The following is a 17,221-nucleotide window of genomic DNA, read 5'->3' on the forward strand; positions in this document are numbered from 1 at the left end:
CATTACACTCCGGACCATCCTATGGGTCATTTAGGGTATTTCTCAGGACTCCACTTCTTTTGCACTCCCAACTCAAAGCCCAGGACAGCGGGAGCTTTGAAAACACTGCCTTACTAAGTGAGAAAAACAGCAATTGCAACCATTTATTGAATGTGAATTACGTGCCAAGTGCCAGACTCATGCTTTACCTTCACCATTTTATTTATTTAATCCTCACAACAAATGGTGTTATTTTGCAGAGAAATTATTGCCATTTTATAGATGAGGAAACTAAGTCAGGTATCTAAGTTTACAATGCTAATCGGTGGCACAGCTGGAAGGGTCTAACCTGACTAAGATGACTCCAAAACCCATACTCTTTACCACCTTGTAATGCCTCCTTCAGGGCAGTGGCCACCAACTGGGCCCTGCATGGCCCCAGGTAGAAGCCCCGGTTAACTTTCCCTCAAGAGCAGTTCTAAAATATTTAAAAGGTAAATTCTTAACTCAAATATGGAGTGAGTCTAGGACAAGAAGCAAGGAGTAAATGTAGTGGGACAATCATCATTCTATAGGTAATCTATCTTTGGGGAGGTGTCCTTCTCTCCTACTCCCATCTTTAGTAAATTTCAAAAAAAAAAAAAAAAAAAACCCAAAAAACAAAAACATCATCCTTTCCATTATGTTGGCTTTGGGGCACACACTTTATTGTACTTAATTTTTTATATATCCATTTCCCAAACTAGACATGTTTATTCATCTTTTGAATCCTCAAAATCCTCAGGGCCTATCACATAGTAGGCATGAACAAATATGTGCTCTTCAAAGCATGGCCATTCATGCATCCATAATCCCTTTTACAGTATGAAGAAGATTGGTATTCAGGCCCCACATGTATATTTTGAGGAATATAATTCCCAATAAGCTTTTTTTTTTTTAAGGTGAGAAACAACTTGAATCATTTTCAAAATCAAAATAACATTCAGGTGAGTGTGTCAGGTGGTTTGGTCATAACTGCTTTACCTTTGTTTTCATGTTTTATGAGTATTAAAAGACCTTTTAAAGACAAACACCAAGCAATATTCGTCTGCACACCACTCACTGCTTTTCCCCTTCATTTTCTGTCTTTATGAAAGCAAAGGATTTATTCTAGTTCTCACCATCTGTAAGAGCCCTGGTCCACTGAACAATTTTTGATCTTATAAATAAAGGCTTTTTACTTCAGTTTTTGTCATGTATAAAAGCGGTATGTCGAGACTGAAGATCATCCACTATCTTCTCTTCTATCTCTATGCCTTTTCCTACTTCTTCCTCTGATAACAGTAACTTGGTTTCTGACTCTTTGGTTATAATAACCACAAAGGTCCGTCGTGAATCAAGGATGTTAGCCACCACCACTTGATGTCGATAAATTTCCAAAGCATTCCGAGCACGATCAATTACAATGGAGGGGTCAGTCTCCAACTTAAAGGAAATTATAAATGCTTTGGGAGCCCAGTCTTTAACCAAAGGAGAAAGCATTTTTGGCACCATCTTCATTGTTATCTGTATTGGAAAAAGAGAAACTTAATAAGCAAACAAGGTTACCACCTACCGACCAGGTCAATCTCAAGGGAAACTAAAGAAGCAGAGACTCAGATGTTTGGCTATGTCAGTTTAAGTGGGATTTCTCACTTCAAACTTTTTAAAGCATATTAAATGCTTACTTAAAAGCCTTGACTTTGTAGTGTTCATAAGGATGCCTGATTTCAAAGCTTCATACATATTCTGGGGCAAACCATGTCTTATGAATTAGCCCTGCTCTGCAACCCTCATCGCCATTAACAGAACTCTAAAGAACAGCATTACATTTTCTCAAACATTCCCTTTTATTTTTTAAACCAAACCCTCAAATAAACAAATGCAAATAATCTGTTTATGCAAATGTTACTTTGGCAGACATTCAAATAAGGCTGAGTTTTTAAACCTCTCAGCCTAAAATATTTCTTGCATTGCTAGACTGGCTATTTGATTCCATTTAAAAATTGTAACTTGTAAAAAATAAAATAAAATTGTCACGTACCATCTTAGCACTGAGGAAACAGAAGTGACTGTATTTTCATTCACTAAATACTACTATATTATTCTCAATCCCTTCTAAGGGGAATGTTGAGTCGTTTTGTGTACTTTCAAGATAGAACTAAGAATGACAGGAATTACAGGATAAACTAAAGCTCCCAGAATTTAAAAAGTATGAAATCACTAAGCTAACCATCAGGATGTCCCCTCAAAGAGTTAGCAAGTGTGATAGGGATCACATACCCATTCCCCGCTTTATTTTTCTCCTTAGCATTTATCACTACCTAACATAGTATGCATTTGACTTACTTATTGTCTCCTCTGCAGAATATAATCGAAACAAGGGCACAGTATGTTTCTTTTCACTGTTTTATCTCCAGGTCCTATAATAGGGCCTGGCATATAGTAGGTACTCAATAAATACGTGTTGAAGAAATGAACAAATGAACTATTCTACAAAGTCAGAAAGTGCCCCACAGGTAGTTTCTCCTATTTAAATTCTACTTGTATCACCCAGTAAATGACTAAGCATTCCCTCAGGTTCCAGGTAGCCAGATCATCTCAGCTTCTCAGCCACACCACAACCTTCCCCATACCACTTCCTTCAACTGCAACAATAACCACCATCTAATCACCCCCCACCACTCTCTCTAATTCACCTTTCATACTGATGCCAGAATGTTCTTCTCAAACAAAAACTTTATCTCATTCTCCTAGTTTGGTTTCCCTTGGCTCCACAGGATAGAGTTCAAGCTCCTTAAGAAGGAATACAAAATTTTCTACGTAGGAAGCTGTCTCTTCAGTCTGCCCTCCATCCCCACCACTCTCCAGCCTTACCAAACAACTTCAGTTCACAACACGCTGCCCATTTCCAAACTCCAATCGTTTACTCTATCTGGAGTGACCTTCCCTACTTTGCCTGGTACACCCTCTGCTCATCTTTTAAAACCCAGTTCAAGCCATCTCCTCCAGAAAGCCTTGACTTTCCCCGAGATTCACTCACCCCATGCTCTGACTTCACTTTGTACGTACCTCTACTAGAGTATTTATCACTCTGTACTGTAATTATGTCTGTGTCCAGCAACCTCACTAGACTGTGAGGTCCTTGAGAGAGAGCGGTGTCTTAGTCATCTCTGATCCCTAGTGCCTAGCACATACGGCCATCTCCAGATCAAAAGGAAATTAACCCAAGACTGGTTATAGGGAATCAGATCTCTGGAAGAGAAGCGCCCATCACCTGCAGTGGGCCCCCAGATGACTGGATCTTGTGTTCAGGCATTTCAGACACAGGAACATAGAAATCTGACACGGCCGCAGCCAGGTAAAACATCGCAGAAGAGCCTGCAAAAAGAAGCACAGGGTGTAATAAATCGGAGAAGGGTATGGGGTCAGCTCCTTTTCAACTCAGGTTCCCCCGCTGTGAGAGCCGTGGGTAAAAAGGGGGTAAGGGGATGCGCGTCTTGGGGGAAAGGCTCTGCCTCCCGGCATCCGATGGACTCCTAAAGGCACGCACCTAGCGGATTGAGCGCCTGGGCTGCAGCCTGCAGCAGATGCAAATAGTCTGCCAAAGTGGTGAACTCTATGGCCAGGAAGGTGCCGGCAGCCTCAGCCTCCTGGTAGCTCCGCAGAGCCGCGGCGAAGCCCGGGAGTGCCTTCTCCTCCGCCTCCAAGCTCAGCAAGCCCGAAGCCGCTCGGCTGGAGGGCCGCAGAGCCGACAACCAGGTCTGGGGCGGGAAGCGGTGAGCAAAGGGGAAGGCAGAGCGAGCACGGTACAGAAACAGGACCCCGTAGCCCGCGGCCAGGAAGGCTTCGGCCGAGGTAGCACCGCGCCGCCCGCTGCTGAAGTTGTCCAGGAAGCGCACAGGCCGGGCTTCCAGGGGGACCTTGGTGCCGCCGGACGTAACCAACACTACCCGTCGGCCCTGCGCGCCCAGCCCGGCGGCGAACCGAGCCATCACCTCGGCCCAGCGCGCAGCACCGGCGGGCTGGGGGAACTCGGCGACCAGGTCCACTGCCGCCATCGGTTCCGGAACCCGCCGCGCCAGCGCAAGCTACAGGGTCTTCGGCGCCACGCCCCCTGCCCTGGTACCTGGCCCACGCGCAGCCGCAATAGTGAGGGGGCGGTTCGCTACCATGCGCTGCAAGCTAGCGCCGGGTTTCTGCAGGTCTGGAAATGCGTGCTGGTTCTGCCCCACAGCGTGCGAAATTGACACCGAGCTGGCGGGAGTTCTCGGCTGGGCAGGCATCTGGCGGAGTCACACCCCCTCGTTTAGTTTCCTAGTCTGGGTGAAGATCTGGACGTGTTTGACCCTTACCGGCTACCATACAGACCCTGCTAGGCTTGGACCTCGCTAAAATTTGAGTGCCCGGCCATTTAACCTTTGGATTTGTAGTGCAGGGCTTGTTTTGTTTTTTGTTTTTTTTTAAACCCTACAAACACACTCCAAGTGTCAGTCGAGCCACGCCCCCCCCGCCCTCGAAAAGCTTGGAATGAGGCTGCGCCTTGTTGGTCACGTGACACCGCCGTCCAGTGTGTCCTCGCCAGGCAACGGTCCTAGAGACCGACAACACCGTCTGCCGCAGCATGAACGTGATCTACCCTCTTGCGGTGCCCAAGGGGCGCCGGCTCTGCTGTGAGGTGTGCGAAGCTCCGGCCGAGCGGGTCTGCGGGGCCTGCACAGTCACTTATTACTGGTAGGCCCTGAAACGTGGCACCTGGACGCCTCAACCCCCTCTCTCTCAGTCAGGGAACCCTCAAAGCGGCTTCTAGACAGGTCCCTAAGACTTCTGTGTCTGCGTCCGCTTCCTCTCCCACTCAATCATTCCTCCCCAGATGTTCTACTAAGCGCCTACTGTGCGCTATGCACTGTTCTAGGTGCTGAACTTACTGGGGGAAACTCGGGACACCACGTCCCTCAAAAGTCTAATGTCCTGGGACTTCCCTGGGGGTCCAGTGGTTGAGACTCCGCCCTTCCACTGTAGGGGGCGGAGGGTTCGATCCCTGGTCGGGGAATTAAGATCCCACATGCCATGCGGCTCTGGGAAAAAAAAAAAAAAAAAAAAAAAAAATCTAATGTTCTAACGAGAAAGATAAGTAAACCAACAGACAAAACAAGGTAATTTCAGAGAGTGATAAATGCCATAAAGACAAAAGCAATGTGATGGGAGGTTGGGCAGACAGCCTCTCTGAGGGTAGACTATTGATCTGAAGTTAGAGTAGGAACAGCCCGCCAGGGAAATGCTGGGGGAAGAGTGGCACAGTGAGGCTCCGAGGGAGGGAAGACCTTGGTGTGTTTGAGGAATAGATAGAAAGTTAGTTTGTCAGAGCATAGCCAAGATGGTGACAGTGTGGGGAGGGTAGTACAAGATGAGATCAGTTTTCATTTATTTAGCATAACATCCACTGATCTTTGCTTCAGATTGGACCCTATTTGGGACCTGAGATAAAACAGGTAGGTTGCTGACGTCCAGAAACCTAGTCCAGAGCCGACTAACTTGTTTAAAAAAGAAAGTCATTATAATACAACCCTACATGACAAGTGCTGTCACTCAGGGAGTACTATTCCCTGGGACCTCTAAGGATGGAAGCATGGTGATGGGGCAGTATCTGGAAAGGTTCCTCTGAAGAAGTAACATTTGCGCTGGGTCTTGAGAGGTCAGAGGGAAATTGCTAGGTGAATGAACAATGAAGAAGGAAAGGTAGAGCACTCCTGGCATCCAGGACTGCTTGGGTAAAGGGTGAGAGAACAGACTTTGTTCAGAGGTGGGTAGAGAAGGTAGCCATGGAGGGAGCAGTCACTGATTTTCAGACTGCAGTCCAGAGCCCATTAGCGGGTCATGAATAAATCACAACCAGCATTTTAAGAAAAAAAAAAAATAGAAAGTATCAGAGTAATCCTACTTGAAGTGTTTCTTGAAACTTTTGTTTTAGTGATTTATGTGATTATGTGTCTTTGTACTAGTGAAATGTATTTCCTACTGTACAATGAGTTAAAAAAAAGTTTAAAAATCATTGTGATAGGTAGTAGTAGGAGTTTAAACCAAGAAGATAAAGGTTAGGGCCAAACAGTGACATGAGATCAAGGAGTTTGGAATTTATCCTCTGGAGGGTCATGGATGGTTTTAGATTGGAAGGTAGACGCTGAAGCCTGCATAACTTCTCAGTTGCAGTGGTCCCAGTGGAGACTGAATTAGGTGTCCTTCCTCGGTGCTTTCACAGCACTCTTTAGGTCCGTTAGCCTCACATTTATGACATGGATTGAAATCACTGTTCAGTGGTCTGTATTCCTCACTAGGCTGTATGCCCCATGAGGGCAAGGACAGCATCTGTGTTTTCATTGCTGTTTCTTCAGTGCATATAGAATACAATTCAGAATTTGTAACAGAAACTGCAAAGCCCTGTGCTTCTCTATCTTCATTTCCCACCAGTCATCCCCTCTTTTCCTTGATGCAGTTACAGAGGCTTTCTTTCAATTCTAATTTGCCAACTCTTTTCCTCCCTCAGTTTCTTTGCCCAGGCCGTTGCCTTTGCTGGGAACTTTCCCTATAGTCACGAATCTTCCTAGCTCTCTTTCATCCTTCTGTTCTCAGAAATGTTATTTCTTCAAAGAGGTCTTTCTGAAAAACCCAACCTAAATGCCCCTATCTGATTTCTCTCTCACATTTTTCTTCACTTTTTCTGTACTTTTATGTTTTTGTTTTACTTGTTTAATATCTGTCTTTTTTTTTTTTTTTTTCCTGGCTGGACCACGCAGCTTGTGGGATTTTAGTTCCCCAACCAGGGATTGAACCCGGGTCCCCTGCGTTGGAACCACTGGACCGCTAGGGAGGTCCTGAGTAAACAATTTTAAGTACAGGACTGGCACTCTGGGGAGAGATAAGACTCCTTTGCCTGATATGAGCACCTACCTCTTCCCCTGTCCCCTTCATCCCTCCAGCCAGAAGCAATTCCTTCTTCCTCTCAACTCACTTTGTACTTACTCTGTACCTCTCAGATGACTCTTATTTCCCTGCCTCATTTTAGTTGTTGGTAAACATGTTAGCTCAATTTTATTATGCTCTGTTAATGCAGGATATTATGTTGAATATGTAGAAGGACTGTCATATGTATGTTATCTTTTGATCTGTTTCAGACCCATCTGCGTGTTACCTATGGTCTCCAGCAAAGTATCTTGAAATAATTGAAACTAAATATTTGATGAATGCATGAATAAATTATTACTTCCTATGCCCTTATCCTCCATTGTTTTCTTTCTCTTCTTTCACCGCCTTTAATTATTTTTAAGGTCTTCTACTCTCCCCCTACCTTTTCTCCAGATTTCTATATCCTTGTGTCCTAGAGAATTCATGATTTTTCCAGAAAATAAAACTGTGGTAATTGTTCTGTATCTCACAAATGAGGGCCTTTAATATCCCCTTCCAGGGTTTTCACGGTTGAATGTAAAGCATCTAGCCCCATGCCTGAGACCATGCTGGCACTCATTAAATATTGTTTTTCCTCATCCCAAATTTAAAGAGCAGGAAGGACAGTCAACTTGGATTTGTGAAAGTTTATTTTTTTGCAAAATAATTTTTCCCAATTATAAATGTAATTCATGCGCACTACAGAAAACTTGAAAATACAAAATATAAAGATGAAAAATAATCCATAATCTCACAACCCAGATAATTAATAGCCTGACATTTTGGTGAATTTCTTCATGTTCTTTTCCTATAAATACATTTATTTTATACACTCTGTGTAATCTTGTGCATATCATTCTGTGTTGGATTGTGAGAATGTTCCCAGGAAATAGAACATTTTTAAGAGAAGGCATTTTTATTAAAGTACACAGTGAAACATTATAGGTGAAAGAGGCTTCAATACTATAGGTTAGTAAGTCGTAGCATATAGATAAGAGTAATTTGCAATAATTTTTCCTTTCATTTAACATATGGGGCACAAATTAAAATGCTTTCACTGTCCAGGAAGAGAAAACAGTGAAGTGGTATCCAATAGTAAGATCTGTGGTGAACTGGAGAATGAATGCCCTGCTTAACGACATTCAAATTAGTTTTAAAAACATGGTAATGGCCAAACAAAACATGTCTGGCCCACAAGCTATTTCATTGTGAGCCCTAACTTGAAAGCATACTTTTCAACTCCTTCTTTATGCATGACCCTGTGATGCCTGTGAGGGGTGATACAGATGAATAAGGAGAGAGCTCAGGAATATATAAATATGCACCCTTTCTTTAGAAAGGCAAGATATGCAGATGCTGTCAGTAGAAAAAAGTTCAGGCAGTTAAGTAAGTTAACTTTCCATTGCTAACACAATTACTCAGTAAGCCCGTATTAAATAAATATCCTGTGCAAGTCACCTATTTCTTTATTCTGGCTGTTAAGTGCTTTTATTGATTTGTTTTCAGTAATTCTCTATCAAAAAACCCTTAAAAATGCTTTTTGTCATTTCTGTGAGAGCTGTCACAGTTTATAAAGAACATACTTTATCGTATTTCTGTTGTCCCAGAAGAAAGGAAGGAGAGAGAGTATTTGAACACAGCTATGTATTGTCTATGACTGCTTTTATGCTACAACAACAGAGTTGAGCAGTAGCAACACAGACCAAGTAGCTCACAAAGCCCAAAATTTACTATCTGGCCGCACGAAAAACTTTGCTGATCCCTACCTTAGGTTATTGTTACCTGTTTTGGACTATGTATAAATGGAATCAAATAGCTAACTTTCTCACATTTAAATAAAAACATATAATAGGCAATAGAAATGCAGAAACCTATGATTGTATGCATCCAACCACAGTCTCAAAATACATGAAGCAAAAACTGTCAGAACTGAAGGGAGAAATAAATAATTCAATAGTAATAGTTGGACACTTCAATATCCGCCTTTCAATAATGAATAGAACAACTGGACAAAAGATCAGCAGGGAAATATAAGACCTGAACAACACTATAAACGAACTAGACCTAACAGACATTTAGAATACAGAATATACATTCTTCTCAAGTGCATATGGAACATTCTCCAGGGTCGACTAGCTGTTAGATCATTTAAAAATCTCAGTAAATTTATAAGGATTGAAAATATACAAGGTATGTTCTTCAACCACAATGGAATGAAATTAGTAGTCAATAACGGAAGGAAGTTTGGGAAATTTATGAATGTGTAGAAATAACACACACAAGCAACCAGTGGGTCAAAGAAGAAATCACAAGAGAAATTAGAAAATGCTTTGAGATGAAATGAAAACAAAAGCACAACATACTAAAACTGATGTGACGCAGTGAAAGCAGTACCTAGAAGGAAATTTATAGCTGTAAACACATACACTAAAAAAGAAGGAAGATCTCAAACCAATAACCTAGTCTTACACTTTAAGGAGTAGAGAAAGAAGAGCAAACTCAACCCAAAGCTAGCAGGAGGGAAATAGTGAAGATTACAGCAGAGATAAATGAAACAAAGAATAGGAAAACAATACAGAGAATCAACAAAACCAAAAGTTGTTTCTATAAAAAGATCGAAATTGACAAAAGTTTAACTAGACTCACCAAGAAAAGAAGACTCAAGTTATTAAAATCAGAAAATGGAAGTGGAGGGACTTCCCTTGTGATCCAGTGGCTAAGGCTCTGCGCTCCCAATGCAGTGGGCCCGGGTTCGATCCCTGGTCAGGGAACCAGATTCCACATGCCACAACTAAGAGTTCACATGCTGCAACTAAAGATCCTGCATGCTGCAACTAAAGATCCTGCATGCCTCAACCAAGATCCTGCATGCCGCAGCTACGACCCGGCTCAACCAAATAAAAAAATAAATAAATATTTAAAAAAAGAAAATGAAAGTGGAGACATTGCTACCAACTTTACAGAAATAAAAGGGGTTATAAGAGAATACTATGTACAATTGTATGCCAACAAATTTGAAGTCCTAGATGAAATATATTCCTAATAAGACACAAACTACCAAAACTGACTCAAGAAGAAATAGAATATCTGAGTAGGTCTATAAATAAAGAGATTTAGGGGCTTCCCTGGTGGCGCAGTGGTTGAGAGTCCACCTGCTGATGCAGGGGACACGGGTTCGTGCCCCAGTCCGGGAAGATCCCACATGCCGCGGAGTGGCTGGGCCCGTAAGCCATGGCCACTGAGCCTGTGCGTCCAGAGCCTGTGCTCCGCAACAGGAGAGGCCACAACAGTGGGAGGCCCGCGTACCGCAAAAAAATAAATAAATAATAAAAAAATAAATAAAGAGATTTAGCTAAGTAATCAAAAAACTTTTCACAAAGAAAAGCCCAGGAGGATTTCACTGGTGAATTCTGTCAAATATTTAAAGAAGACTTAACAATTCTTTACAAACTCTTCCAAAAAATAGAAGAAGATGGAAGAGTTCCCAACTTTTTATGAGGCCGATATTATCCTAACACCAAAACCAGAGAAAAACATCAAAAGGAAACTACAGACCAATATCCCTTATGAATATAGATGCAGAAATCCTTAACAAAATACTAGCAGACCAAATCCAGCAGAATATAAAAAGAATTATATATCATGACCAAATGGAATTTCTCCCAGGAATTCAAGGTTGGTTCAACATATGAATATCAATCAATATAAAACATCATCTTAATGGAATAAAGAAAAACATCATATGATCATCTCAATAGATACAGAAAAAACATTTGGCAAAGTCCAACACCCTTCATGATAAAAATACTTAACAAAGTAGGAATAGAAATGAATTTCTGTAACTTGGTAAAGAGTATCTATGAAAGAACCATAGAGAAACACAACATTAGCATCATACTTAATAGTCAAAGTCTATAAAATCTTTCCCCTGTAAAATCAGAAATGAGTCAAGAATGTCACTTTCACCACTTCTATTCAACGTTGTACTAGAGGTTCTAGTTGGGGCAATTAGGGAAGACAATGAAGTAAAAAGCATCCAGCTTGGAAAAGAAGGAGTAAAAGTACCTCTATTCACAGATGACATGATCTTATATAGAGAAACCCCTAAAGAATCCACAAAAAAACTATTAGAGCTAATAAATGAATTCAGCAAGGTTACAAGATATACAAGATAAATATGCAAAAATCAGTTATATTTCTGTATGCTAGCAATGAGCAATCTGAAAATGAAATTAAGACAGCTATTCCATTTACAATAGCACTTTAAATAAAGGAATAACCATAGAAGTACAAGACTTATACACTGGAAAAATACAAAATATTCTTGAACAAAATTAAAGAAAACCTAAATAAGTGGAAAGATATTTCATATTCACAGACTGGGAGACTTAATATGAAACAGTTTGATCTGAAGATTCAATGCAATCCCTGTAAAAATTCCAATTGTCATTTTTGCATAAATGGACACTCTGATCCTAAAGTTCATATGAAAATGAAAGGGACCCAGAATAGCTAAAAAAATCTCAAAAAAGAGCAAAGTTGGAGAACTCACATTTCTCAATTTCAAAATTTACTACAAAGCTACGGTAATAAAGATAGTGTGGTACTGGAATAAGGATAGACCTATAGATTGATGGAATAGAGAGTCCAAAAATAAGAACATACACCTATGGCTAATTGATTTTCTTTTTCTTTTTTTTTTGCAGTTTTAAAAAATTGAAATATAGGTTATATTCCATTTATAGTTATTATAAAATATGGCTATATTCCCCATGTTGTACAATATATCCTTGTAACTTATTTTATACATAGTAGTTTGTACCTCTTAACCCTATACCCCTATATTGCCCCTCTCCCTACTGGTAACCACTAGTTTGTTCTCTATATCAATGAGTCTGCTTCTTTTTTGTTATAGTCACTGATTTGTTGTATTTTTTAGATTCCACATATAAGTGATATCATTACAGTATTTGCCTTTCTCTGTCTGACTTGTTTCACTTAGCATAATACCCTCCAAGTCCATCCATGTTGCTGCAAATGGCAAAATTTCATTCATTTTATCTTAGTAGTATTCCAGTGTGTGTGTGTGTGTGTGTGTGTGTGTGTGTGTGTATAGATAATAGATATAGATATAGATATAGATATAGATATGTCACATCTTCTTTATCCATTCATGTGGGGATGGACACTTAGGTTGCTTCCATATCTTGGCAGTTGTAAATAGTGCTGCTATGAATATTGGGGTGCATGTATCTTTTCAAATGAATGTTTTTTGGGTTTTTTTTTTTTTGGCTATATACCCAGGAGTGGAATTGCTGGGTCATATGGTAATTCTATTTTTAGTTTTTTGAACTTTACAGAAATAAAAGGGGTTATAAGAGAATACTATGTACAATTGTATGCCAACAAATTTGAAGTCCTAGATGAAATATATTCCTAATAAGACACAAACTACCAAAACTGACTCAAGAAGAAATAGAATATCTGAGTAGGTCTATAAATAAAGAGATTTAGGGGCTTCCCTGGTGGCGCAGTGGTTGAGAGTCCACCTGCTGATGCAGGGGACACGGGTTCGTGCCCCAGTCCGGGAAGATCCCACATGCCGCGGAGTGGCTGGGCCCGTAAGCCATGGCCACTGAGCCTGTGCGTCCAGAGCCTGTGCTCCGCAACAGGAGAGGCCACAACAGTGGGAGGCCCGCGTACCGCAAAAAAATAAATAAATAATAAAAAAATAAATAAAGAGATTTAGCTAAGTAATCAAAAAACTTTTCACAAAGAAAAGCCCAGGAGGATTTCACTGGTGAATTCTGTCAAATATTTAAAGAAGACTTAACAATTCTTTACAAACTCTTCCAAAAAATAGAAGAAGATGGAAGAGTTCCCAACTTTTTATGAGGCCGATATTATCCTAACACCAAAACCAGAGAAAAACATCAAAAGGAAACTACAGACCAATATCCCTTATGAATATAGATGCAGAAATCCTTAACAAAATACTAGCAGACCAAATCCAGCAGAATATAAAAAGAATTATATATCATGACCAAATGGAATTTCTCCCAGGAATTCAAGGTTGGTTCAACATATGAATATCAATCAATATAAAACATCATCTTAATGGAATAAAGAAAAACATCATATGATCATCTCAATAGATACAGAAAAAACATTTGGCAAAGTCCAACACCCTTCATGATAAAAATACTTAACAAAGTAGGAATAGAAATGAATTTCTGTAACTTGGTAAAGAGTATCTATGAAAGAACCATAGAGAAACACAACATTAGCATCATACTTAATAGTCAAAGTCTATAAAATCTTTCCCCTGTAAAATCAGAAATGAGTCAAGAATGTCACTTTCACCACTTCTATTCAACGTTGTACTAGAGGTTCTAGTTGGGGCAATTAGGGAAGACAATGAAGTAAAAAGCATCCAGCTTGGAAAAGAAGGAGTAAAAGTACCTCTATTCACAGATGACATGATCTTATATAGAGAAACCCCTAAAGAATCCACAAAAAAACTATTAGAGCTAATAAATGAATTCAGCAAGGTTACAAGATATACAAGATAAATATGCAAAAATCAGTTATATTTCTGTATGCTAGCAATGAGCAATCTGAAAATGAAATTAAGACAGCTATTCCATTTACAATAGCACTTTAAATAAAGGAATAACCATAGAAGTACAAGACTTATACACTGGAAAAATACAAAATATTCTTGAACAAAATTAAAGAAAACCTAAATAAGTGGAAAGATATTTCATATTCACAGACTGGGAGACTTAATATGAAACAGTTTGATCTGAAGATTCAATGCAATCCCTGTAAAAATTCCAATTGTCATTTTTGCATAAATGGACACTCTGATCCTAAAGTTCATATGAAAATGAAAGGGACCCAGAATAGCTAAAAAAATCTCAAAAAAGAGCAAAGTTGGAGAACTCACATTTCTCAATTTCAAAATTTACTACAAAGCTACGGTAATAAAGATAGTGTGGTACTGGAATAAGGATAGACCTATAGATTGATGGAATAGAGAGTCCAAAAATAAGAACATACACCTATGGCTAATTGATTTTCTTTTTCTTTTTTTTTTGCAGTTTTAAAAAATTGAAATATAGGTTATATTCCATTTATAGTTATTATAAAATATGGCTATATTCCCCATGTTGTACAATATATCCTTGTAACTTATTTTATACATAGTAGTTTGTACCTCTTAACCCTATACCCCTATATTGCCCCTCTCCCTACTGGTAACCACAAGTTTGTTCTCTATATCAATGAGTCTGCTTCTTTTTTGTTATAGTCACTGATTTGTTGTATTTTTTAGATTCCACATATAAGTGATATCATTACAGTATTTGCCTTTCTCTGTCTGACTTGTTTCACTTAGCATAATACCCTCCAAGTCCATCCATGTTGCTGCAAATGGCAAAATTTCATTCATTTTATCTTAGTAGTATTCCAGTGTGTGTGTGTGTGTGTGTGTGTGTGTGTGTGTGTATAGATAATAGATATAGATATAGATATAGATATAGATATGTCACATCTTCTTTATCCATTCATGTGGGGATGGACACTTAGGTTGCTTCCATATCTTGGCAGTTGTAAATAGTGCTGCTATGAATATTGGGGTGCATGTATCTTTTCAAATGAATGTTTTTTGGGTTTTTTTTTTTTTGGCTATATACCCAGGAGTGGAATTGCTGGGTCATATGGTAATTCTATTTTTAGTTTTTTGAGAATCCTCCATACTGTCTTCCACAGTGGCTGCACCAATTTACATTTCCCCCAACAGTGTATGAGAGTTCCCTTTTCTCTGCATCCTTGCCAACATTTGTTACTTGTGTTCTTTTTTGATGATAGCCATTGTGGTTTTGATTTGCATTTAACTGATGATTAGTGATGTTGAGCATCTTTTCATGTACCTATTGGCCATCTATATGCCTTTTATGGAAAAATGTCTACTCAGTTCTTCTTCCTATTTTTTAATTGGGTTGTTGGTTTTTTTGATGTTGAGTTGTATGAGCTATTTATATATGATGGATTATATATGATGGTCATATCATTTGCAAATATTTTCTCCCATTCAGTAGGTTGTCTTTTCATTTTTGTCAGTGGTTTCCTGTGCTGTGCAAAAGCTTTTAAGTTTAATTAGGTCCCATTTGTTTATTTTTGCTTTTATTTCCTTTGTTTTAGGTGACAGATCCAAAAAAATATTGCTGTGATTTATGTCAGAGAGTGTTCCTGCGTATGTGTGTGTGTGTGTGTGTGTGTGTGTGTGTGTGTGTATAGATAATAGATATAGATATAGATATAGATATAGATATGTCACATCTTCTTTATCCATTCATGTGGGGATGGACACTTAGGTTGCTTCCATATCTTGGCAGTTGTAAATAGTGCTGCTATGAATATTGGGGTGCATGTATCTTTTCAAATGAATGTTTTTTGGGTTTTTTTTTTTTTGGCTATATACCCAGGAGTGGAATTGCTGGGTCATATGGTAATTCTATTTTTAGTTTTTTGAGAATCCTCCATACTGTCTTCCACAGTGGCTGCACCAATTTACATTTCCCCCAACAGTGTATGAGAGTTCCCTTTTCTCTGCATCCTTGCCAACATTTGTTACTTGTGTTCTTTTTTGATGATAGCCATTGTGGTTTTGATTTGCATTTAACTGATGATTAGTGATGTTGAGCATCTTTTCATGTACCTATTGGCCATCTATATGCCTTTTATGGAAAAATGTCTACTCAGTTCTTCTTCCTATTTTTTAATTGGGTTGTTGGTTTTTTTGATGTTGAGTTGTATGAGCTATTTATATATGATGGATTATATATGATGGTCATATCATTTGCAAATATTTTCTCCCATTCAGTAGGTTGTCTTTTCATTTTTGTCAGTGGTTTCCTGTGCTGTGCAAAAGCTTTTAAGTTTAATTAGGTCCCATTTGTTTATTTTTGCTTTTATTTCCTTTGTTTTAGGTGACAGATCCAAAAAAATATTGCTGTGATTTATGTCAGAGAGTGTTCCTGCGTATGTTTTCCTCTAGGAGTTTTATGGTTTCTGGTCTTACATACATTTTGAGTTTATTTTTGTATATGGTGTTTGTTAGAGAATGTTCTTTTACACGTAGCTGTCCAATTTTCCCAGCACCACTTTTTGAAGAGACTGTCTTTTCTCCATTGTATATTTTTGTCTCCTTAGTTGTAGATTAATTGTATGGTCAATTGATTTTCAACAAGGGTGCCAAGACCATTCAATTAAGAAAAGAATGGTCCCTTCCAAATGGTGCAGGGATAACTGGATATCCATATGCAAAAGAAGAATTTGGACCCCTACTTTACACCATATTCAAAAAGACTTAAATATAAGAGCTAAAAACATAAAACTTTTAAAAGGAAACGTAGTTGTAAATCTGTGTGATCTTGGATTAGGGAACCGTACTTAGATATGACACTAAAAGCACAAGAAACCAAAGGAATAATAGATAAGTTGGGCACCATCAAAATGAAAAACTTTTGTGCATCAGAGTACACTATCAAGAAAGTGAAAAGACAACTCACAGAATTGTAGAAAATATTTACAGATCATATATGCAGATCATATATATTATCCAGAATATGCAAAGAACACTTAAAACTCAAAAATAAAAAGATAAAGGACCTGGTTTAAAAAAATGGGCAAAGGATTTGAATCAACATTTCTTCAAAGAAGGTATACAAATGGCCAATAAGCACATAAAATGATGCTCAACATTATTAGTTATTAAGGGAATGAAAAATAAAAGCACAATGATATACTACCTCACACACACTATAATGGCTGTAATAAAAAAGGACAGAAAATAGCAAGCACTGATGAGGAGGTAGAAAAAATGGAACCCTCATACATCACTGGTGGGATTGTAAAGTGGTACAACCTATGTTAAAACAGTTTGGCAGTCCTCAAAAGTTTAATCATAAAGTTACTGTATAACCCAGCAATTCCATTCTTAGGTGTACCCAAGAGAATTGAAAACATATGTTCGCACAAAAACTTGTACACAAATGTTCATTAATAATAATAGCCCAAAACTGGAAACAACCCAACTACCAACTGATGAATGAATAGACAAAAAATGATATAGCCATTAGGTGGAATACTATTCAGTAGTAAAGAATACAGACATAAAAGGCATATTGTCATGTGGCACATATATACAATGGAATATTACTCAGCCATAAAAAGAAATGAAACTGAGTTATTTGTAATGAGGTGGATAGACCTGGAG

At 38.9% G+C, this 17,221-nt stretch overlaps 2 protein-coding genes across 4 annotated transcripts in view; one reads left to right on the forward strand and one right to left on the reverse strand.

The window, feature by feature from the left end:
* Positions 1-319: 319 nt before the first annotated feature.
* Positions 320-4,201, reverse strand: PPCS (phosphopantothenoylcysteine synthetase). 3 transcript variants are annotated; one of them, XM_007103486.4, is made up of 3 exons: positions 4,127-4,201; positions 3,275-3,378; positions 320-1,524 (listed from the first exon to the last, which is right to left on the reverse strand). In XM_007103486.4, the coding sequence occupies exons 1-3, from the start codon at positions 4,170-4,172 to the stop codon at positions 1,201-1,203; spliced, it is 474 nt and encodes a 157-aa protein (XP_007103548.1). In that variant the 5' UTR covers positions 4,173-4,201; the 3' UTR covers positions 320-1,200. The 3 variants fall into 3 exon arrangements, with proteins under 3 accessions (XP_007103548.1, XP_007103547.1, XP_028341330.1); XM_007103485.3 differs by lacking the exon at positions 4,127-4,201 and adding an exon at positions 3,551-4,099; XM_028485529.1 differs by lacking the exon at positions 4,127-4,201 and adding an exon at positions 3,996-4,076.
* Positions 4,202-4,395: 194 nt separating this feature from the next.
* Positions 4,396-17,221, forward strand: part of ZMYND12 (zinc finger MYND-type containing 12) — a 34,520-nt gene continuing 21,694 nt past the window's right edge. The window contains exon 1 of the mRNA XM_007103489.3: positions 4,396-4,731. Coding sequence (XP_007103551.1) covers positions 4,622-4,731 — 110 coding nt within the window. The 5' untranslated portion in view covers positions 4,396-4,621. The remainder of the gene's footprint in view (positions 4,732-17,221) is intronic.

The sequence above is a fragment of the Physeter macrocephalus genome, chromosome 3 (genome assembly GCF_002837175.3).
Source record: "Physeter macrocephalus isolate SW-GA chromosome 3, ASM283717v5, whole genome shotgun sequence".
Classification (NCBI taxonomy): Eukaryota; Metazoa; Chordata; class Mammalia; order Artiodactyla; family Physeteridae; genus Physeter; species Physeter macrocephalus.

Coding starts and splice junctions, on each gene's coding strand:
- PPCS (XM_007103485.3), bottom strand. CDS start 4,058: ATGGCGGCAGTGGACCTGGTCGCCGAGTTCCCCCAGCCCGCCGGTGCT. Junction 3,379..3,550: donor CCAGGCGCTCAATCCGCTAG/GTGCGTGCCTTT, acceptor TTCTTTTTGCAG/GCTCTTCTGCGATGTTTTAC. Junction 1,525..3,274: donor CATCTGGGGGCCCACTGCAG/GTGATGGGCGCT, acceptor TTTCCAATACAG/ATAACAATGAAGATGGTGCC.